The following is a 22,877-nucleotide window of genomic DNA, read 5'->3' as shown; positions in this document are numbered from 1 at the left end:
CCACAGCCAGGACAACGGGCACTGCTGGCTCTTGGGATGACATTTGCTGAGCTTGGGTTTGCAGGGCTGGCTCTGCTGCCCTGGAAATCAGCACACTGAAAGGTCAGGGAAGGAGGGACTGTCCCTCGCATTGCTGTGAGGGGTTTGGCTGGTCCAACCCCTTGTAAGGTGCACAGGGCAAGTGCCAGGCTGGAGAAGGAATTGCTGAGCAGCAGAGCCATTGCTTGCTCTTGCTCCTAGAGGCTAAAAGATGCTAAAGTTTGTGCAGTGGGGCTGCAGCCGGGCTCGTGTGTGGCAGGAGCATTGCACAGGCAGCAGCACAGGGTCAGAGGGGTCAGACACAGCACCACAGTGAGAACTGCACTGGGAGCCTGTCTGCAGCTCCAGCAGAGCTGTGCTGGCTGTGAGCTGATGGCTGGCAGGCTGTGGGAGGTGGGATGAACCCCTGGGGCACAGGGAGCAGCAGCCAAGTCCTCCAGGTTCTCTGGGAGATGCTGCTCTGTGTGTCAGCTCTAGACAAAACACCTCCCTGGGCTCGGCTACAGGCTTGGATTTCAGTTGAGATGGAAAGCACAGACGACTCTTCTAGACAACTCCTCTCCTTCCACATTAGAGGCCAGATCCCTTTTCTGTCCCTGTGCTGGGTTCTTGTGAAGGAAGAAGATAAAAACCTCCCCAGACAATCCTTAACCTTGTGCCAAACCAGCTGCTGCCTCCAGCACTTGTAAGCTCTGCTCTTGCCTCACTGGCTTGTGAAATGCTCAAGACTATTTGTGTCTCAAGAACTGACAGGATGGACCTAGAAGGATGGGGACAGCTGAGATTTAATTAGGAGCTGTTGGTTTAATTAGTAGTGTCTCAATATACTCATACTCGAGGGAGTTGTGTATCTCGTGAGTTTCCAGCCTTCCTGCTCAGTGCTTTCAGTCTGAAGCTGTATGAGTGTGTTTCTGCGTAAAGGCCATCAGTAGAAAAACCTCATCCTGCCCCTCGTGGTGTCCAGTTTTCATGGAACTAGAAAAGTGGAATTTTGAAGGAAAGGAATTACCCAGTCTCTACAAATTAAGAGTAACTTGCTCTGTCTGTGGTTTTGCTCTCTCCCAGGCTTTCCATTTTCCCAGGGCTATCTGGTCCTGCATTGCTGGCAGTGTGGGGAACCTCAAACCCCTCATCTTCACACAGATGCAGGGCTGGAGGATCTCAGGGTGTACCCAAACTTGTAATCTCTGCTGAACCCAGAGGTGTCACTCCAAGGTGGAGCTGTGGTGCTGAGGTGACCTCCTGCTGCCCATCCTGTGACAGCCCATCCTTCTGTCAAAAACAGGTCCCTACTACCATGCTTTAGAGAGGGGTTGGGGCTCAGGGGGATCCTTAACCCCCTTCTCCCAAGGCTGCTTCTGACCCCTGGGATGGGAAATGGCTCATTCCCAGCTCATGGATGCTCTGAGTCCCTGCAGCTCTGGAGAGTCCCTGGCACCTTGAGAGAATCAGTTAAAACGTGGTGATCACTGTCTGCCGTGGCTCTGATGCAGAGGGATGAGGGAAGGGGGCCCTGGCTTCCCGTGACTGGTTTCCATGAAATGAAGACTTCTCTGATGCAGACTCACTCCCACAACTTCCACAGCACTTTCTCCTCCTCTGCTCCCTTGTTAGCTGTGCACAAGTTTTCCAAAGGGTATCTCAGTCCCTGGGTGCCCTCTGATTCTGTCACTAAAGCATGCCCTGGTCCCTCGTGCTCTATGGGGTCACTGCAGGCACACAGTGACTCTGCCATCCATTTCATCCCACGTGTGCAGGGCTGGGCCCCTCCTTCCCTGCAGCAGGGATGGCTGGAGCCTCTGGGTGCAGCAGACACGGCTGAGGCCATGTGGTGACCCGGGTAAGCTTCAGCTGGCAAAGTCCCAGGGCTGTTTGTAAGTGCCATGTCAGAGCTCGGGTGCCAGCTCTTCATCCGTCCTTGTGGAGACAGGGGATGACGGGAGGGTCTGTCAGTCCTGCCTGAGCTGCTGCCAACTGCGACAGCCACCACCTCCAGCTGTGTCAGGTTGTGTCAGGGGCAGGCTCAGGCTGCAGAGCAGGGAAAGGTCCTTCCCCCAGAGGGTGCTGGCACTGCCCAGGCTCCCCAGGGAATGGGCACGGCCCCGAGGCTGCCAGAGCTCCAGGAGCCTTTGGACACCCAGGGATGCCCAGGGTGGGATTGGTGGGAGGTCTGGGCAGGGCTGAGAATTGGGCTGAATGATCCTTGTGGGTCCCTTCCAGCTCAGGGCATTCAGTGGTTCTCTGAACCGGTTTTGCTGCTTCCCCTGCCCAGCCTAGAAACCCCAAACTGCCCAAGATGCAGCAGCCTCTTCCCTCCCCCTCTGCCCATACCTGTTGTGGCAGGTGTGTGACATAGGTGGGACTTGAAGTCAGAGGCGTTGGGACTGGGGCTGAGTGCAGGGTGACCACTGAGCCTTTGCTTGCTCAGCGTGTGGCTGGATTTTGGAAGCAGGGATGTGCACACACAACCTGCCCCTGGCAGAGGAGGGGATGCGTGTGCTGTGCTTTCCTCATGCCCAAGGTGCCACGCCAGCTGCCCCGAGGAGGGCAGCTCACTGGGTCAGGAGAAAAGGCAGTTTGAGATCTACGGCTGCTCTCCTTAAATCACCTTGGAAGAAGGCAGACGTGCCCAGCTCCTGGCATCTCTATTTTTACTTTGCGCAGAGATGGATATGGCTGAGCTGTCTCCTTTTATTTCCAGCATTTGGCGCGTGCTGCAGCCCGTTGCTAAAGATGTGTCTGGCTGGATGTGGAGCTGCCCGCTTCCGTGAATCCCTGAGGGACTGTGGGGTGAAGGGCTCTTGCCTTCTGCATGGCTTCATCATTCACATCTTCTCTTTGCCTCCCCCTTCCACTCCCCTTACAGTTTTTGGACTTTGTTTTTTCCTGTATTTATTCAAATCAGCCTGGGTAAACAGGGAGCAGGAAGGAGGTGACTGGGGCCACTGGTAGCACTGGATTCCAGAGGCATTTTTAAGGGGTTTCTAATAACTGGAACTGGATATTTTGATTCAGAAACTATTCTTATTTCCTCTGTCTGCGGCTTGGCAGTTGCAAGATTTCCTTAGAAAGGCTCAGACTGTGCATTTTGCTTCCTGTCAGGCAGGCTGACGAGCTCAGTGCTCAGGTGGCTCCATTGCAGCAGCTGCGATGGTGCTGATTTTGCCAGGTCTGTCCTGACAGTGTTTTCAGGTTCCAGCTGCCTCCAGAGCCACATGCCTGGGCTGTGCCTGTCACACATCCCTGTCCCTCCTCCTGCTTGTGGGCAGGAGCCTGTACAAGAGGCAAGTCCCCAGTATCTCCCTCTGCCCACAGGATGCTCATGGAGAAGTTGATTTTATCGTTCACTGTTCCAAAACCTGGTTAGGAGTGAGATGAATGGTTTGATCTGTTGAACCAGGCACCTCTGAAACCTTCCAGATAAACTGGCCCTGCAGCTGTCAGTCTTTCCTGCTCTGGGGATGAAACTGGGAGTCTCTCTGGCTGTCCTGGACCTGCTGCCCCCAACATCACCCACCCTACGGAGCCTGGGGATCTGCTGGCTCCTCCAGGAGCCTGGGGGATGAGGTGGGATGTGCAGTCCCTGTGTCCAGCTACACCGTCAGCTGTGGGGCAATAGCTCAGAGCTATTTTCCACCCCATTTTCCCCCAGTGAGGTGGGGGGAGATCCTGCATCTGGAGTAGGTTGGAGAAGATGCTCTATAACAAATCTCTGCTCCCTGAACTGCTCCAAGGCTTGTCCTAAGGGTGGTGACTTGGTGTGCCTGCTATGGGGACACTGGGAACTTTGGGGGAGTGTAGAGGGAAGGGGAGAGTGAAATTCCTTCAAACTTTTCAGCTTGAAATGCTGCTTTCTGTTGCTTGGGGCTGGAATGTCAACCCCAGGGTGTGTGATGGTCAGGGAATGTGGCTGGAGAGGGCTTGGTGCAGCTGAAGGACTGGAACCCCTGGAAGCCCCAGAGCAATGTCTCCAGGGGCTGTCCCTCTTCTCTAGGCACAGGATGGTTGTGACCATGCCAGTTTGGGATGTTAGTGGTTAATTGGGAAGTCTCTGAGCTGACAGCTCCCGTGCTGGGAAACTCCCTAACAAACTGTAGAGGGATTTTTGGACACGTTGTAACTTTAGCCCTGGTGCTTGACCATGGCAGCAGAGCCCCAGCCACAGGCTGGCTGTGAGTGTCAGACTGCAAACCCACTGCCTTTGCTTGCTGAGCCTGTGTGCTGTGGGAAGGGAGCTGGGCCACAGTGTCTGTTCCTGAGCATTCCCACCCACCTGCCTCCCTGGAACAGGAGAGCCTGCACACTGCAGTGCAGCACCGGGCTGGAACCAGAGTCTGTCGGTCCCTTATCTGGGTGTTGAACAGATGGTGGTGATCTATAATCTCCTGTGGTGCAGGGAGGCTGAGGGGGAGCCTGCTCAGGGGCTGGTGCTCCTGAAGGATGTGAATGTTCTCCAGTTTTTGGTTGGGCTTTTCTTACTCTCATCTCCTGTGTGAAAATGAGAGAATGGAGTGGGTGAGTCTGGGCTTGATTTGACTGGGTCCATCTGTGTTGTGTGGGCTAATGCAGAGGGGGACAGGCTTGTTGAGCCCAGAGGTGTGGGAGCATGGCACCAATGTGTAGATACACAGGACACCACCCTGCTAAAACCTGTCCTGCTCCTGATGCTGAGGCCCCTCTGTGGCTTTGGCTCTGCCAAAGGGAGTATTGCACGTCACCTGGGGATGTGTGGAGGGTTCATTGTGATGGTTCACCTCGGGAGGGCAGCTGTGTCTGCTCAGGTGTGCTCTGTGCTGTGGTGGGGGAGTTCCCATCCCAAACCATGCTATCCTGTTCTTTCCCTGCCTTGGAAATGCCAAAGCACATCACAGACACAAACAAACCAGTGATGTGTCAGCCTCGCTGCTGTATTGATGTTTGGTTAATGAGAGTTGGCATCTGGAGCTGCTTATCCTTTGTCCTTGCGCGTAGAACAGCATTTGGACTGCAAGGGGCTCTGCAGCTCATGGTCAGGATCAGCTGGGAGGGTATGGCAGGAGATCTGATGGGGAGGCTGTTCCTCCTTGCGGGATTTCAGACTTTAAGCCTGAGGAGCTCATTCCACCTGACTGCCTGACCCCCCTCACTGCGACTGGGGTAAAAGGTATGTGATACCCCTGCAGTGAGGGCTGGAGTTGGGCTTCTTTCCACCCCAGCTCGAGTCAGTGTGGAAGACAAGGCCACATTGGCCAGGCAGTGCCCTGGAGAGCTATTTGAGGTGGTTGCAAGCAGTGATAACACACAGCCCTCAGTGTTTGGGTAGGTGAGTGATATCAAGTGTTGATAACACTATCAAGGAGGTATTGGTATCAACAGTGCTGAGAACACTTGTGGAAGGGAGGGGAGAACTCCTAAGCCAAGGCAAACTGGCCACCTGCTTCTCAGAGAGATGCTTCCTGTGGATGCAGCTGAAATACAGAGCAGCAGATGGGTCAAACAGGCAAAGAGTCTGTCTGGTGCATCCTGGCACCTTTCTACCAGCAGAACTGTTCACCTGGCAGATGGGGTAAGGGAGTTCCGTGGGCTCCAGTTAAGCTCTTGCAAAACCTCATGGGATTCAGGGTGGAGATGTCCAGGCTGGGACAGACCTGAAGGCTTTGTTTGTGCCTCAATAGGTCTGCCTGTGTCCCCCCTGTGTGGGGGTAACAATGCAGATCTCTTGCTGTGCTGCAAGGCCAGTCTGTCACGTTCTCCTCTCTCTGTGGTCCAGTGTCGACATCAGAATCTAATTTCAACCTGCTGAGTATTGGCCAAGACTAACTGAAAATGTCTGTGGGGAGCTTCTCTGAGAGCCACATAGCCCTCCTGAGGCACACTTCAGGCTGAGCTCCTGGCGTGACTTTCTCCAGGCAAGGCACAAACACAGCTCAAATTACTGTCCTTGCTTTTGGGAGGGTCAGGTGGCACCTCTGATGCCTCCAGACCTTCCTGTGTGCCTTTGCTGAGCCCTGTGTCTCTAGCAGAGGAGGAGACCACTCCCTTACAAGTGGTGTCTGGCTGGGAGGTGATGTGTGTACGGACATTTTGGAGGTCCTGATGCAGGACAAGTGTTAATGGCAAAGTGCTTTTGCTGCAAGCCATTGAAGCTGAGACTGACCCCAGGAGCTGGGATCAGGCTCCCAAGGGCTGGGAATGTCCTCTGAGGGTGACAGGGCTGGGAATTCAAGCAGCAGAGAGCTTGTCCAGGCTGCACTGGGGGGTCCAGCTCTCTGCTGCTGCTTCAAACAGGTCTATTTGAACCCCTTGTTGAGCTGGTTAATGGGATTGTGCCAAATGTGTCTCTCCTCCCAGGGATGGTGAGACACGTGGTGGGATGCCTGGCTCCTTGTGGGGTGGGAGGCAGCAGAGTCCTTGGCTGTTCATCCCTGGCTGGACAGTGACACCCAAGGCTTCTGCTCTCAGCCAGAGTGTCAAGGCTGCTGTATGTTTTGGGAGGGAACACTGCTGCATTTGGGAGCCAGCTTTACCTGTCAGGGAGCTGCAGTCACTGCTGGTAAGGGCTTCCACAGTGCAAGGAAACCACCTTGAGGATTTCAAAGGTGCTATTGTCTGGGAATGGCACTGGGGTAGCAGGGAGTGCTCAGTTGTGCTGGGAGTGCTGAAAAACATACTTTTGGAATGAAAGCATGACCTGATTCCTCTGCTCCATTTCCCCACCCTGTGTGTGTTTTCATGAGGCGCTGCTCCTGCACAGCACAGTACCTGGAGCAAGTCTGAACCTGAGGTTTTGCTTTCTCCCAATGCTGATGTGTGCCCTGTCTCTCCACAGCCATCAAGGTGAGCTGCATTGGATCCTGTGGGGTGTCCAACAAGATCAATGACACAGCATGGACTGTGGAGGAGCAGTACTTCAACAGCACGCTGTCCCTGGCAGACAAAGGTACAGTCCACAATGGACCTGGTGCAGATCTGTGGTTTGGAGAAGCTTTACAGAAATATATCACCAAGACTTCAGCATCCCCTCGATGTGAAACACCCCTCACAGGCTGCCTTGGCCTGTGCACAGAGGATGGGAGCCAGGATTAGAGACTGCAAGAGCTTAGCAGGAGCTGGGCAGGGAAGGATCCTGAGCAGAATTTGGCAGCCACCCTGCAAACACTGCTGGCATCCTCTGGCCCTGGTCTGCCTGAAGCAGAGCTGTCACAGGGACTGCTCCCTGTCTCAAAGCTCTGTGGATTCACCCTGCTCCACCTCCAGTGTGTGTTTATGGTGGTCAGCAGAAGCCAGTGGTTTGCTGTGAAAGGGATGTGGAGGTGGCACCTGTGCTCCAGCAGAAGCACTGGCAGGATCAGCCTACAACAGTTACCCCTCTCCCAGTGAGATGACAGAGATAGTGATGGGGTTGTATTGTCCTGTAGGTAAAGTGACACCAGCAGCCTCTGGGGAATCTCGGTCTGAATGAATGCTGTCTTTCTGCTGTTAAATAGGTCAGCCTTACCACAAATAATTCATGCTGTGCCCTGGCTCCTGTTGAAATCAAGATGTGCCTGTATTCACCTGCTGAAGGCAGTGGCTGAAACAGGAACATGGCAAAAGCTCCGGGTGGCAGGAGTTCAGCCCTCTGTTAGAGGGCTGTTAGATACTGTTTTATCTAATAACAGGGAATGGGTAAAATTGGAATGGCAGTTTCCTCTAGCTCAGCAATTTCCCAAGCAGAGCTTTTAGGATCGAAGGGAGGCTGAGCTCATTCTTGCAGCAACTGGTGAGAGTGCTGTTTGCTCTCAGGTCCCTGCCAGGGGAGACAGTTGGCTGGCTGGCTCTTGGCTCACGGCCTGGGGGCTGCAGTCAGAGATAAACTCCCTGGGAGGGCAATGGGGAACATTCCTGCCCTTTCTGGATGTGCTGAGCACAGAGAGCCCAGCTGTGGATGTTGGGCTGGGGACAGTCACAGGGGGTCTACAAGGAGCTGCAGACCTTGGGCTTAGATGAGTTGGGAGCTGTAGGCTGTGAGTGAGTGGGGATTTGTGGAGAGGTTTAAACCTGCATCTACAGTGAAAAATGCTCCTTCAAACTTTTGTTTCTAATATTTAATGATTCAAGGGAGAGCTGTGATCTTGTGGTCAGATCTGTGTGCTGGTCAAGCTGAGCAGTGGCAAAAGCCAGGCAGGAAGGTGGAGTGGGAAGAGATGGGTGTGCTGCTTGTTGGGTTTGCAGCCTCTGGGAAACTTTGATAGCTGCTTTGGCAGTCAGTTCTTGTGGTGTTGCTTTTGGGAGCCATCCTCTTGATAACTAGAAGTAGAGTGAATTGGGAAGAATGGAAGGAAAAGCCATGTGTCGAAGTGTGCCCTTTGAAGGCCTGACATCCAAATATGGCCAAAATTTGGTAGTCCCAGTTTTTGAAGTGTTTGTGCAAAACCCTGGTCTTTTGGTTTTCTGGGACCCAGACTCCTGTATACCTCCTGGGGCAGAGGTGCTCTCTGTCAGCCACTGGTGTCACAGGCCCTGCCAGCCTTGAGCAGGTGCCAGGGGCTGGCAGCAGGGTTGGGCTGCTGGCTCTGCACTGGAGCTGGTCACAGAGCCACGAGCCTGGGCTGTGAGTGGGACAGAACAGGCCAGCTGATGTCTCCAAGAGCTGCCTCAGCTGCAGGCAGGTGAGGCAGGAAACAGCAGTGCATGACTTGCCTTAGGTGTAGGGAATTGCAGGGAAAATCTGTCCCTGTGGAGCTGTGTGATTGGAAACTGAAGTGTGGTGTGGTGGTGTTCCTGTCCTGCCTCGCAGAGCTGCAGGAATGCCCAGCCCAGGTATCAGCAGTTGGTGTGGAGCAGTGTGCTGGGTACTCACATTCACTGACCTCTGCACTTCAGCCTTTTTGTGTCCAAAAAGTTGTGTGGACCCAACTGCTGGGAGAGCTCAGCCAGATTCCCGGCTGCAGGGAGGGAGAGGATGGGCAGTCCCTGTGTGTGTGGGATTGCAGCCAAGGGGGATTTGTCCTTCGTGCTCAGGAATTATTGCCCTGCACTTGCAGGTTTGTCCCCTGTCTGCATTCACACAGGACAGCTGTGCCCCTGGGAGGATGGAGAGGGGAGCAATGGCATGGACATGGAAGGGACACTGTCAATGCTGCCTTTGGACTCGAGTCCACCAGCAGAGATGGCTTTGAAGCTGACTCTTGCATTTGCTGTGCTGGCTTGCAGGGATGTGGAACAAAAGCCCTGGGGGCTGGCAGTGCTCCAGCCTGCGGCACAGGGACAGGGAGAGGCCTCCCTGTGACATTGATGCGTGTCTGGGCTGGCAGAGCTGAGGCAGCTGGGCTGCTCCTCCATGTCCCTGCCTCTGTGTCTGCCTGTCTCCTGCGAGGGGCTGCTGGCTGCAGTGTCCTGGCACAGCCCAGCCCTGCAGGGAGGCGCTGGCAGGGCTGTGCTGGGGGAGCCCTGGGTGGCCTTGTGCAGGCACAGCCTCGGCGCTGACTCAGCCGTGGTGTTTTTAGGCTTTCCAGGAATAGCTCTCCACTGTCCTGGCCTTTCCTGAAGAGAGCATGAGGGAGCTCCAGACACACGGAGTGTCCCATGTGGGTGTTCCCTGGGTGCTTCTCTGCAGGGCTGACCCAGCTGGGAGGGGAAACTGAGGCAGGCTGGACTGCTGGCTCTTGGGACGTGGGGTGGTGAGGTCACTGATGGTGATGGCAGGAGCCCAGGTGAGGGTCAGTTAGGGGAGTTGGGAGCATTTCCAAGCAAGGACTCCTAAAGGAGCATGAGGCTGGCCCACACTGCCAACACACAGCTCCATATCCAGCAGCAGCCACCCCTGACAGAGCACCACAAGAGAAGGTTACTGTGGTGGCATCTGGTATGGTCCTGCAGATGAATAAAAACCATGCAAAACCCCCCCAGGTGAATCCCTGTCTGTTGTTGCAGGTGAGGGCTGGCTGTGCCCACCTCACCTTCTCCCACCAGAGAGCAAACAGCAGAAGGGAGGGCAGGTCTGTGAGAGGCTGTGTCAGGTGGAGGGGCTGCCTTCCTGCCATGCCCCTGGGGGCTTTATCTGCACAGGGGATGTCACTGCCTGAAAATGAGCTCAGAAAGAGGAATTTGCCTCTGCCTCAGAGGAATCTTCTGTTCCTGCCTTCCCCCCACTACAGCAATGCTGTTAGCTCTTCTTTATGAACAAGTGCATAAAAAAAAGGTAAGGAGGAGCAGCATGTCCCTGCTGGGGGGAAACTGGCAGCCAGGCTGTGCCCTGGGGCAGAAGGTGATGCCAGGCTGTTCTCTGACACCCTCCTCGGCTCTCTTGAAGGGGGCTCATCCAGTCTGATGGCCTTGGCTTGGACTGAGGAAGGGATCCCTGGTGTCCCCAAGGCCACACAGGGAATGGGGCTCTGTCTTGCCCATCCCTGGTGAGCGGTTCAGCAGCAGTGGTGCCACTGGCACCTGTGGAGGTGGTGCAGGGAGGCAGGCTGAGCCTGAAAAACAGCCTGCCTCGCTCTATCCCTTCCCACATCCTGAGCAGTAACTTTTAAAAACACCGATCTGTGCTCTTTGAGGACACGTGGGGGGAAGGGGAGAGGAGGTTTGCAAAACTGTCGAGGCTCAGATTGCTCTTTAAGCCTCTAAGAGTGACTCCACACTTCTCCTCCCACACACCTTTGCATTGAAATAAGTGAGGGGGCAGCTCGTCCTCTGTGGCATCAGCTGCTGCTTGTATTGCACACTGCTTTGGGGTTTTTCTTAAGGCTGCACATTGCATGAAAAAGGAGGCAGGCCCTGAAATAACCCAGATGTCCATTTTGGCACTTATTTACAGCACTTTCCTTTCTCTCTCCACCTTGGAATGGTGTGTGGAGGATCTGGCTGTGCCACTGGAGCAGGTTGGTGATGAGTGCTGCTGCAAAGGGCTTGTCCCCACTCAAGCAGGACATCCTCTGTGCTCTGGGAAAGCCTCTCGTGGGGCTGGGCAGGAGCTGGAGGCAGCAGGCAGCCCTGAGGAGCAGGGGATTGTGCTGTAGCCTTGGCAATCACACACAGGCCAAGAGTTTAATGAACTCAGGCTCTTTACATAAAAGCTGCTGGGAAGTGCAGAGTGTGCCAGCTGCTCCAGAGCCTCTCTCTGCTCTGTTTGCTGGAGAGGCTGCTGTGCCACACAGGTCACTCAGCCCTCCCAGGGGGCTCCTTCCTCTCCTCCTGGAGAGGAGGCTAAGAGAGTATTTACTTTTCCCACTTGGACTTTGATTGCTCGCTGGTGTTGGTTTTTCCTTTTGCAAAGAAATGCCAGAGGGGTGGGTGTCTGTAGGTGTCAGCAGTGCAGGGGATCAAGTGGCAGCGAGCACAGAATGGCACCGCTTGTCCCCGCTGCTCTCGGACACAGAGATGCTTCTCTTGGTCCAATATAATGGAGTGATTCAGCTCTCTGGAGCCTCCTGCTCCTCTCCCCCTCCCTGCTGTGCCTCTGCCCTTGTTCAGCCAGAGAGGAGCAGGTCCAGCATGTGCCTGTCCCCCCGTGGGGCTGTCCCTTCCCTGCATCTCCAGCTGCACACGCAGCTCTCCCCCTGGGGAAGGGTTGTGCCTGCAAAGGTGGATTTTTTGGGTTTGTTTTTTTTTTTTCATTCCCTCCTTGTACCTCAGTTGAACTTGTGCAGGGAGCTGGCTGTAATTTCCAGCTGACCTTTCTTTTGGCAGCTTGTTAGTTAGCTTGAAGGCGCTGCAGGGATTTCCTGGCAGCTCCACACGCTTCCTCTGCTGGCAGATTTCTTGCACAAAGAGCTAAAAAGGGGCAGCTGTGCATCATCTCTTCCCTGGGGTGGTTCTCTGCCGGCCTGGCACAACACCTTCATGGCCAGCAGTTGGCACAGGGTAACAATCCTGGCTCCCAGGATTGAATTAATTTAAAAATCTTGGTGACTTGACTAAGCAGAATGGTGACACTTGTGCAGTTTGCTGTGTGCAAGCAGGAGGTCTCAGAGCAGCAGGTGATGCTCCTGGACAGTTGAGAGCAGCAGGGTGTCTCTGGGCAGTGGTGAGCCACTAAGGATGTGCTGGTGCCAGCTCCTGGCCACACTGTGTTGCTGGGTTCAGGAGCAGTAGCTGCAGGTTCAGCCCAGGAAAACCACACTGAGGGTTCTGCAGTTGCCTTGGGTCACAGCTGCTTCCTCAGCACTTCCCAATTTCTTGCCTCAATAGACCAGTTAATCCTCTGGGGATTTTTTTGCAGCATTGCCATCCTGCCAGATCCTGCTAATTCATTGAGAGTGTCTCTGGAAACTGCTGACACAGAGTTGGTGAGCAGTGGAGCCCTCGGCTCAGTGCTGGGTGCTCTGCTGCACCTCCTGTGTTACAGAAAGGTTTATCTCAGCAGCATTCCCCGTGTGGAGTGCTGGAGGTTGTTCCTGCTGTGTATTTGTGTGTTTGCAGAGCCAGAGTGAGCGAGTTGCTGCCGTGAAAGGGAGCGTGGAGCCTGCTGGGGCTGTGCTCCATTGCTGCCATACAGAGCAGGAGCTCAGCACCGAGCCTTTCCTGGCAGCTTTGGCTGTGCTTGCTGGCAGGCTGCTCCTCTGCCTCTTGGCTGCTCCCTCTGTGGCACCTGTGCCTGCTGATGGCACGGGCAAATGTGTGCATTTCCCCTCCTTTGTCGCAGTTTGTAATCCCCTGTATTAACTTCATTCACCAGAGGCTCAGTTGAGTCCTGTGCTAAAGCTGCAATGGCCCAGTGTCACCTCAAGTGCCCTGGCACAGACTTAATGCTTCCCTTCTGACTCTGATAAAGTCTCCTGAGAGTTAAAGAGCTCTGGCCCCTTGCTTATATCTGATATTCAGTTCTCTGGCTGCAAAAGTGGATGAGGAGAGAAGGCAGGACAGGGGGCACTGCAGTGAGAGTGACATCTCTGCCTGTACTTGGGGTCCTGTGGCACAGTGCAGAGCTAGAGCTGCTCATTTCTCTGCCCCAAAGTGGGAAACACAACCCTTCTGCTTTCCTGCTCTCTGCCTGCAGAGCCTTGAGAGGAGAATACTCGAGCTGTGCACCAGCAGCACCAGAATCAGTCTAACTGAGCACCTTTGGAGGAGCTCACCTTCCCCAGGGCCGATTTGAGGCAGCAGGAAGAGAGAGACATATTGTTACAAGTGACGGCACAGGGAGCAGCAGGCACCAAGTACCTTTGTGTACTCCTTGAATTGGCCAACACTGTTAATGCATCACTCGTTAAGTAGCCAGGGAGAAATTGCCATATGGTCTGGCCTGCTGTTCCTCTACTAGAAGAACCAAAAAAAGTCTGTGTGCTCCAAAGGTGCAGCCTGTTCCCGTTCTAGCATCCAGGAGGAAGCAGAGCCTGGCAGGGACTGGTGGGGAGGGACAGGGATTGGGGCAGGAGCCCCGTTCCAGCCATTCCCTGTCTCCTGTGCCTGGGTGCAGGGACACTTTCCAGCCTCCTAGTGGTGGCTACGGAGCTGATATCCTCCTTCTCTCTGGGGGCTGGAGGGAGTGACACACTGAGTTATTCACCTCTTTTGCTGTGTGTAGCTGAGGGTGAAGCCTGGTGAGGCAGAGGTGTGTGCTGTGCCACACGCTGTGGTTCCTGGCCTCAGCCTGCTGTGTGTCACACATCTGGGCTGCTGTCCCAGCACACCACAGTGTGAGCCTTCACAGGAGAGGAATAAACCTCATCTGAGTCTTTTGTGTGACCTCCCAACTCCCTTCTGCTGTCCTGGAGGTCCTGGTTTTGTCATGGTGGCTGTGACCCTTGTGGGGAGATGGCTGTGACCGCCTGTGACTTCCAGACAGAGACACTGGGGCTGGGGCAGTCAGCCTGGGAGGAGGATTTGGCAAATGTCCCTGCAGTGGCACTGGTTGGAACGTGCAGCCCAAGCAGGTCTGGCCCCACCAGTGCTGTCAGACTGGGCTGATTGCACAGAAAGCTGCCAGACAGCCCTGGGAAGGTGGGTGGGACACAGCAGGTAGGGCTGTGTCCTTGTTCTTGTGGGTTGGCTTCTCCTGAGCCCCAGCCCAGCCCTGCTCTTGTGCCGAGCAGAGGCTGCTGGAGGACATTTCCCAGCCCCTGGCCAGCTGCAGGCAGGGCAGGGTGTGGGCAGGGAGCGTCCCCTCCATCTGGGGGATTGGTGGCTTTGGAGGGCTGGTGATTTCTCTGGCTGCCAGCTCTGCCTGGACAGAGGTCTGCAGTGAGGCTGCACTGCTCAGATCAGAGCCCAGACACTTTCAGCAGCTGTGGTGGAGTAAACTCCACTTGGATAATTTGTTTAACAGTGTAAATACAGACAGTGTGGTCACTGCACCCCCACTGGGTGTGATGGTGGCAGTTTTCCCATGCAGTGGTGCAACAGTGTGCGGGTTTGCAGTGAGACCTTTGTTTGGGTGGGAAGAGACCTTAAAGAACACCTTATTCTACCCCCTGTCCCTAGGCTGTCCAAGGCTGTTTCCACTGTCCCAGGCTGCTCCAACCCCAATGTCCAGCCTGGCCTTGGGCACTGCCAGGGATCCAGGGGCAGCCACAGCTGCTCTGGGCACCCTGTGCCAGGGCCTGCCCACCCTCACAGGGAAGAATTTCTCCCCAATACCCCACCCATCCCTGCCTTCTGGCAAGGGGAAGCTGTTCCCTGTGTCCTGTCCCTCCATTCCTTGTCCCAAGTCCCTCTGCAGCTCTCTTGAAGGCACATTAGGTCCTGGCAGGGGCTCTGAGCTCTCCCTGGAGCTTCTCCTCTCCAGCTGAACACCCCCAGCTCTCCCAGCCTGGCTCCAGCCCTTGGAGCATCTCAGGGGCCTCCTCTGGATCTCTCCAGCAGCCCCAGGTCCTTCCTGCACTGGGCCCTGGTGCTGGGGCAGCTCTGCAGGTGGGCTCTCACCTGGGTGGGGCACAGGGGCTGAATCCCCTCTCTCCTGCTGCTCACGCTGTGGGGTCAGCCCAGGACACGGGGAGTTTCTGGGGCCAGCACACAGGGCTGGGGCACACTGACCTTCTCATCCATGACATTCCCAAGCCCTTCTCCTCAGAGCTTTTCTCCATCCGTTCTCTGCCCAGCCTGTGTTTGTGCTTGGGATCACTCTGACCCAGGTGCAGGACCTTGTCAAACTTCCCAAGTCTGACAGCCTGGCAAGGCCTCTCTGGATGGCAACCCAGGGTCACCAGGGGATCCAGAAGACTTGGCATCAGCCCTCTGGATCAAGGCATTTCTTTTCTGTGACTGAAATGTTCCAGGACTCCTCCACATCCAGTGGTACAGGTGAACAACCCCAGTCCCGGTGTGGAACAGGGGGAGCAGCAGAGCCATGAATGGGAGAGCACAGACACATCTCTGCCAGACCAGGGAAATCTCCAAGGTTCTGCACTGTTAGTGTGTTGTTGCTGCTCCTGCTATCTGGACTTGAGTTTTTTTTCCAGGCTGTCTGGGGCAGCAGCTTCTTTCCCTCCAGGAATTTTTTGGGAGGAAGTTTCCCAAGGCTGTGTGGGGGTGGCCAATCTCTGCTGGCTCGACTCCTATCAGGGGCAGAGGCTGCTGCAGGTATGGCCCCACAGCAGAACCCTGCTAAGCCTGCTGCCTCTGCTGCCTGATGGCTTTCTCAAGGTATTTTTAGCTGCACGTAGACTTCAGGAAAAGCTTTTTTGCAGCCGAGGACACTGTGGCCTTTGTTCCGGCTTCTGGGAATGGGGAGGTGCCGGCTCAGCGTGGCTGTGGTGGCTGGCACAGCCCTGTCCCCACACAGGGGTTTGTGAGCCGCCCAGGAGCCCCTGGTTGAGGGGTCTCAATGCCCCCCTCGAGCAGTGCTGAACTCCTGCTGACCTGCTGTGCCCTGCCCAGGCTGGGGAGTGGTTTGGCAGAGCCTCTGGTTCTTGAGGAGCATGGAAAGAGCTGCTCTTCCCAGGTGCTGGGATGGCCATGGATCCCCACCGTGGCTGGAAACCAGCTCCCCTCTCCTTGCTGCCAGCAATGGTCTCTGTTGCAAAGTCCACTTGCAAATGAAATTAGCATATTAAATGTTCTGAATTGTTACTCAGAGTTCTCTGGGCTGGAGGGACAGGGGTGACGAGTGGCTTCCCATGGGCTGTGTGTTCCCCTTGCTGCTGGGATGCTGGAATTGCACAGCAGATCCAGCTGTGGGATGGCTCTGGACACTCTGCCTGATGCTGCATCTCCCCTGCTGTGGTCTGGGCATCTGTTCAAGGCACAAGAACTCCTGGTGAGACACATTGCCCTGTGTCAACAGCACAGTGCCTGGGCTGGACTGACACTGCAAGTGTCCCTTGCAGGAAGCTGAGGTGGCATTTGCTCCCATTTTCCATGGCAGAAGTACCTGGGTGTTGCCTCAAGGTCAGTCTGTGCCCTGCCCATGCTCACAGGGAAGTTTGGACAAGGGAAATTGGAGATTTTCCCTATTCTAGCAAGATTAGTCAGCATTTGGAAATGGAAGCTCAGCCTTTCAGAGCAAAGTTGCCAGCGGGAGGGTTTAGAAGCAGGTGTCACCTCCCTTCCCACTGTAAGGGTGCTTGGCTTGGGATTTGCCAACTTTCCACCAGACAGGGGGCAGAAGACAGAAATGGTTTTGTAATTCCAAGTTGTAAATGGAGCCATTGCTGTGTCCATGCTGGAGAAGCCTCTGTCAGGAGAAGCAAGAGGGAGCCCAGATTACTGCTAAATATCCACCTTTCCTCCTGCTGCAGTGGGAGGCAGGCAGGACCTGAGCTCACCTGTGGGCTCTGCTGCCTTGTCACTCTGCCAGGCACTCTGGATCCTGCCTGTGCTTTCACAGGAGTCTCCTGTCTCGGGTCAGGACCATCAGCTTTTCTTCATCCTAATTTTGTTAACCCTTGTCTGTGAAATAGCTCTGGCACTGGACTCCTTTCTGCACCAGTGGTGCCTTGGAATGCCTCACCCAGGATACCTAAAGGATGCCTAAAGATGCTCCTCTCTCTTGGGGGGAAGGAGAGAGTGGGCTAGAAGGAGGAGGTCTGAAAATAGGAGTTGTTCTTAGTCACCTGCAGCATCTCCCTGCCCCATGGAGTGAACAGGCCTCACTGTGCTTCCCAGGCTCCCTGCTCAGCTCAGGGCTGGGGTCAGGGCTCTGTGGCCATGAGCCAGGCACTGCTGTGATGCCCTTGGTCTGTGTGAACTGTGGCAGGACACAGCTTCAGTCTGGGCTGGCTGCTCTGGGAAGTCCTCTCTGGCTATAAAAAGCAGGAAGGGCCTTTTCCAGCCCTCGTGGGTAGCTTGTTGCAGGCAGGAGCTGCAGGAGGGATTTACAGGCTGTTCAGTGAGTCACAGCCAACAGGTCATGGGGCACTTGGGCTTGGTCAGGACCATCAGGCTGGTCTAGGCTGACCTGTGGGCAGTTCCCAGCTGGTGACTCAGAGCTTGGAGTACCTGTGCAGAGACTGCCTCAGTGCCAGCCAGGCTCAGGGTGGCTGTGACAGCCAAACCACATCTCTGTGGGTGATGCTGCCCACGGGTGCTCCTGGGAGAGTTCATGGCCCTGCTCAGTGATACTGTGTGAGTTAGAAACTGAAAGTGCTCACAGGATCACTTCCAGCCCGACTTTCCGCTGGTTCACCTGAGCTAGGCAGGACTTGGACAGAAATAACTTGTTGGATGATGCTGCCTGCAATGTAGAATAGGGACTTTTACTTGATGTGGGCTCATCCTAAGGGTCCTGGAAAGGCTGTGAAGTTTCCTGCTCCTAGCAGGAGACTCAGAATTACTGCCTGCCCCTCTGTGTGGGGCTCTGCAGGTCACACAGCTGGGAATTATCTTAGTGGAAACTCAGTGACCACTACCCTCTGGAATTCCACCTCCCTCCTGTCTGCAGGGCAGGAACAGGATTCCTCCCCCTCCTTGTCAGGTGGAGAGAGTCCCTGTACTGCAATGCAGAAGCTGCACAGGACAGTCGATGTTTTCCAATTATCCATTTGCTTTCTGAAAGTAGGGATAATGGGTATAAGATCAATGCTGGATGGTGCCCATTAAAAGACAGAAATCCTCGGGGCAGCAAACGAGGGCTGGGTTCATGGAGCCATTCACGTTAACCAGGCTTTATCCTGGACCCAACCAGCCAGGTCACCTGCTGCACCTCACCTGGCACCTTCACTGAGCCAGGCTGCCCCAAAGGGAACAGGAGAGGCTGTGCCACACCTGCCTCCGAGCCTGCCCAGCTCTGGAGCTTCAGCGAGGGCAGAGTCTGGCTTGGTGCCTCCACCTGGTGACAGCGCCGGGTGCTGCATTTTAGCCTACATAATTCGTGTTTGTCTGGGGGCCGGGAGGGGGCTCAGCGGGGAGGTGATGGCAATGAGCAGATCTTGCTCCTCTCTTTGAGGCCAAAGTGTATAAATAGGCACGTCTGATGTTCTCCTGATTGCAGGGAGATGTTCTGCCTTTGCAGGGATCTGTGATGAGACGTGTGTTGGGTTATTTATCCCTCTGTCCCTGCGCTGCGGGCGGGACACGCTCGCTGGGGTGTCCCTCGTCCCCATGGGGTGGCTGAGCGAGCAGAGAGGCAGAGATCTGGCTTTTCACAGCAAGAATGGTGCAGCAAGTCCTGCCTGGGCTGCTGTGTCAGTGGGGGGGATTTACTCTTCTCTTTCCCACCTCCCCCTTCCATGTAATCCACTTAATCCCCTGACGACAGGACTCGATTTCTGTCAGCTCCCGTTGCTAACAGCCAAGCTGCCTCCTCCTGTCTTGCCACAACAAAAGCAGCAGCCAGAGCTGGGCTTTTGGTTCCTCCAGCAATGATCCTACAAAGCAGAACAAACACGGCTCCATTTACTGACAACCAGGTCTGCTCACTCTGCCACTTCAAAAACAAAGCCTCTCTTGTATACATGGATTTAACAAACATGGATAAAGCTCAGTGCTTTTCTTACTGAGGGCAACTTTAGGAGCTGCTGGATCACACTGTGGGTTCAGTTCAGCTGTCACACTGCCCTGGAGGGAATCTGGGATCTGAGGGTGGATGGAGTCAGGGAGTTGGAATCTGTTATTTCACTGGATCTTGGCTCTGCCCTGTGCCCTCGGGGCTTTTGCAGAGCAGTGGCTGAAGAAAACAAGTGCTGAGGTTTTAATGTTGTGGCAGTATTTTTCTGAGCTCCTGTTGTCTCAGCAGCTGGGCTGAGGTATTGCAGGTCCCTCCTTGAGTCCAGGGGTGCGTGGACCTCTGGCTCCAGCTCCTGAACCCTGTGCAATCTGTGAAGGGCTTGGTATGTGGCTGAGGGTGGAGTGGTTTGATGCCACCAGAACTCCCTAACACCCTCACACAGTGCCTGTGTTCTCTCACACTCCCCCTGACTGCCTGACAGGGGGAAGACTTGAGGAAAAATAAGCCCACAGCAGCCCTGCTCCGTGCCCTGTGTCGATAACCACTTGCTGTGGCACTGGGATCCCTTAGAGCCTGCCCCAAACTTCCTTATTCATGGGATATCTTAATGCAGAGCCTCTCCTGTCCCAAGGAGGGGTGGGTGGCAGCAGCTGCTCTGTTGGCCCATTGGATCTGGAGCTGTCCAGTGGCTGTAGGCAGCAGAACAGGCAGTGTGTGGTTCCCTGGGTGGTGGCCTCTCTCTCCCAGAAGATCACACATTCCAAGGTAACAGCCTCTCAGCCTGTCCCATGTACACTTCACTCTTGTTTCCACAGGGGTCTTGACAGCTGGAGAGCACAACTTTCCCTTCCAGTTCCTGCTGCCAGGTAAGATGCAGAAAAGTGGCTGAAGGCCCTTCCCTGTAAGCCTTGGCTTTTGCATATACTTCCAGTTCAGAAACTGGCCTGACTCAGCCTTATGATCTCTTCATCCTCTCTCAACTCCAGCTTCTGCTCCTACGTCATTTGAAGGCCCTTTTGGCAAGGTCCTGCATCAGGTGAAAGCTGTGATAGACACACCTCGCTTCTCCAAGGACTACAAATGCAACAAGATCTTCTACGTTCTCTGCCCTCTCAACCTGAATGACATCCCTGACATCGAGGTAAGGATGAGGAGGGGAAATGAGGCTGGGAAATTCCAACACTTCAGCACTTGTCCTTGTCCTGAGGAGTCACTGAGTGGCTGGACTACTCTGACTGCATGCTGTGACTATGCATGAACAGGACAAGGACTCCTCATGTTTCCTGCCTCGCTGTCAGTACCTGCTCCGGGTGATCTCTGACCCCTGTGTGTGTTGCTTTGAAAGATTTGTCTGAATTTTCAGGATGCAGAGATAGATATTGGTCAACAGCTTCAGGTGCTTGGAGACACTTGGGTTTGGGTAGCTTGCTTTGGAGAGGAAAACAACTAATAGGACAGTAGAACTGTATGGCTGGAGAAGTGAGACCTGTTGTCTGTGGTTTTCATCATTGCCACGTTGCTGGTTCTTTGCATCCTTTTAGATGCAAATACTTCTACTTGTTTTGAATCTCTCTGAGTGTTTTCCCAGAGGCTCTCTGACTCTTTTGGGCCAACACCTCTGTCTCTCCACCCTGCAGCAGCCCAACACCATGTCTGTGACCAAGAAGTTCAACTACAAGCTTGTGAAAAGTGGCAACATCATCCTGACAGCCACGTCTGACCTGAAGGGCTACATCGTGGGCCAGGCCATCCAGCTGCGCACGGACATAGAGAACAAGTCCGGCCGGGACACCGGCGCTGTGGTGGCCAGTCTGCTCCAGGTGGGTGTCCCCTGGGGCCATTCTCTGCCTTGTGCTGCTGCTTCACCCCAGGGAGGCCTCTGTGAAACTGGAGCAGCAAATCTCCAACTCTGTTCCTCTCTACCTTCCTGAGGAAAGAGGACCTAGAACTTGTCTTGCTTTTCCCTGCTCAGTCTGTCACACAACCACGGGTATTCCTGCTCTGGAACATGCCCCTTAGGTTTGTGCTTGTGCCTGTTTGACAAAGCACTTGGGTGGGTCTGTGCCTGGCTTACATTTGTGGGGGACAGAAGACCAGCCTCTGTGCAAGCTGTGTTTCCTCCTGTCTGTGCAGAAAGTGGCCTATAAATCCAAGCGCTGGATTTACGACCTGAGGACCATCGCCGAGGTGGAAGGCTCAGGGGTGAAAGCCTGGAAACATGCAGAATGGAAGGAGCAGATCCTGGTTCCAGCACTGCCCCAGTCCATTCTGCAGGGCTGCAGCCTCATCCACATTGACTACTACATCCAGGTGAGTTATATCCAGGTGATATCCAGAGTATCCCTGCGCTGGGCTGTGGCTCTGTGCAGTGTGATGTGGGTGGACCAGGCATCAGGTGAACCTTCCCACTGCCACGTATAATGAGGATGCTGCTGTTTTCCTTTCTCTTCCAGGTTTCCCTCAAGTCTCCAGAGGTGTCTGTCACTCTCCCCATCTACATTGGAAACATTGCTGTGAACAGGGTCCCGCTGAGCCCTTCCTGCTCCATCCAGCACATCCCATCCGTGGTGGTCCCCAGCGCCCCCCCAGAGGAAGAGGAGGCTGCCAGTGGCTATCACCCCATGGACAATGTCTCCATCCCCACCAAAAGCCATTCCCAGCAGCAGCCCTTCAGCTACGCCCCAGGACTGAGCTTCCAGGAGCTCCGTGCGGACTCGGAGCAGACGGGCTCCCCAAGCCACCCCACGCTCTGCCTGTCCACGGGAGCCACCGTCCCCTACTACGCTGAGGGGAACGTGGTGCCTGTCCCCACAGCCAGCTCCCTCATCCTGCCCCCGGAGTACAGCACGTGGGGATACCCCTACGGTGAGCTCAGGGGTCTGCAGCTGGGGGCGAAGGGCTCCTACCAGCAGTCTCTGCTAGCTAGCTGGGATTTGGGCATTCAGTCAGTGTGACACGGTGCTGGAGAATCCCAGCTCTTCCCTTCCTGCACTGTGCTGAGTGGCCTCCCCCTGCCCAGGATCACTCTGGGTGGAGGTAGAGCAGGGCTGCTCCTGCAGCAGCAAGGCTGCTCTCTACATGCTCTCTGATGTCAAAGTGCTGAGGGCAGGAGCAAGAATGAGGGAGAGGTCCTTCCTGTGGTTCTCAAGGTGGTTTATTCCCAGAGAGGGTCAGGGATGAAGGACAGAGAACACAAGTGTGAGTTTATGAATGGGGGAGGATCCAGGAGAGGATCCAAATTTCCAACCAATAGGGAGAGAACAGGGGAAGATCACAAGGTGGGGTTTACAACATATAAACCAATGGGGAGCATAAAGGAGGGGAACGGATCAAACAAACCAATGGGACTTCGAGGAACACAAATCTTTAGAACTGAGGGCAGGAACTAGCCAGAATTGCAACAGAGCAACAGAGAACATTTTCTGAAGGAGGGGCAGGTCCCAGGGCACAGCAGACAACCAGCACCAAACCAATACTGTAGAGAGGGGGATACAAAACAAACTATTAAGGATAAAATCACAATCAAAACACTCCAACATTAGTCTGCTGCAGGCTGCTGTCAGAGGAGATTGTGACAGCATTGTCTCTCTGCCTGCTTTAGCCTCTGAAGGAGTCCCCTCTTCCAGCTGTAAAATCCAGCTGTGCTTCCCACATCCGTGCCTTCCCTGGGCTTGTCATGAGAGGATCTCCCTGTTCTTAAATGAGTTTTCAGCCTCCCACTGACAGAAAAACTTCTTGGCTTCTGCTGAGACTGGTGGGAGCAGAGCCAGGAAAATGATGTCACTGAAATCTTCTGTCTGACTTGGGGTGGGCCTGCAGCTGGTCTGAAGCTGTGGGGGTGGGAGCTGGGAAGTGTCCAGCATGGAATGGCTTGGGGAAATCCCAACGTGCTGGATTCCTGGGGCTGTGCTGGATTCCTGGGGCTGTGCTGGATTCCTGGGGCTGTGCTGGCGTGGCAGGGCCAGCAGTGTGTGTTAAAACAGTCCTACCCAAATCAACCCCTCTCTTTGCACCGGGGTAACAGAACACTCCGTGTGTTACTTCAGCCCTG

At 54.9% G+C, this 22,877-nt stretch overlaps 1 protein-coding gene across 1 annotated transcript in view; it reads left to right on the top strand.

The window, feature by feature from the left end:
• The window catches only part of ARRDC1 (arrestin domain containing 1), a 38,980-nt gene that overhangs the window by 11,326 nt on the left and 4,777 nt on the right, over nucleotides 1–22,877 (top strand). Inside the window, exons 2-7 of the mRNA XM_066332502.1 lie at nucleotides 6,848–6,958; nucleotides 19,642–19,692; nucleotides 19,813–19,967; nucleotides 20,464–20,646; nucleotides 20,960–21,136; nucleotides 21,280–21,691. Coding sequence (XP_066188599.1) covers nucleotides 6,848–6,958; nucleotides 19,642–19,692; nucleotides 19,813–19,967; nucleotides 20,464–20,646; nucleotides 20,960–21,136; nucleotides 21,280–21,691 — 1,089 coding nt within the window. The remainder of the gene's footprint in view (nucleotides 1–6,847; nucleotides 6,959–19,641; nucleotides 19,693–19,812; nucleotides 19,968–20,463; nucleotides 20,647–20,959; nucleotides 21,137–21,279; nucleotides 21,692–22,877) is intronic.

The sequence above is a fragment of the Sylvia atricapilla genome, chromosome 19, assembly GCF_009819655.1.
Source record: "Sylvia atricapilla isolate bSylAtr1 chromosome 19, bSylAtr1.pri, whole genome shotgun sequence".
NCBI lineage: Eukaryota > Metazoa > Chordata > Aves > Passeriformes > Sylviidae > Sylvia > Sylvia atricapilla.
Note: the sequence above shows the minus strand (reverse complement) of the source record. Positions and strands in the feature narration are given on the sequence as shown.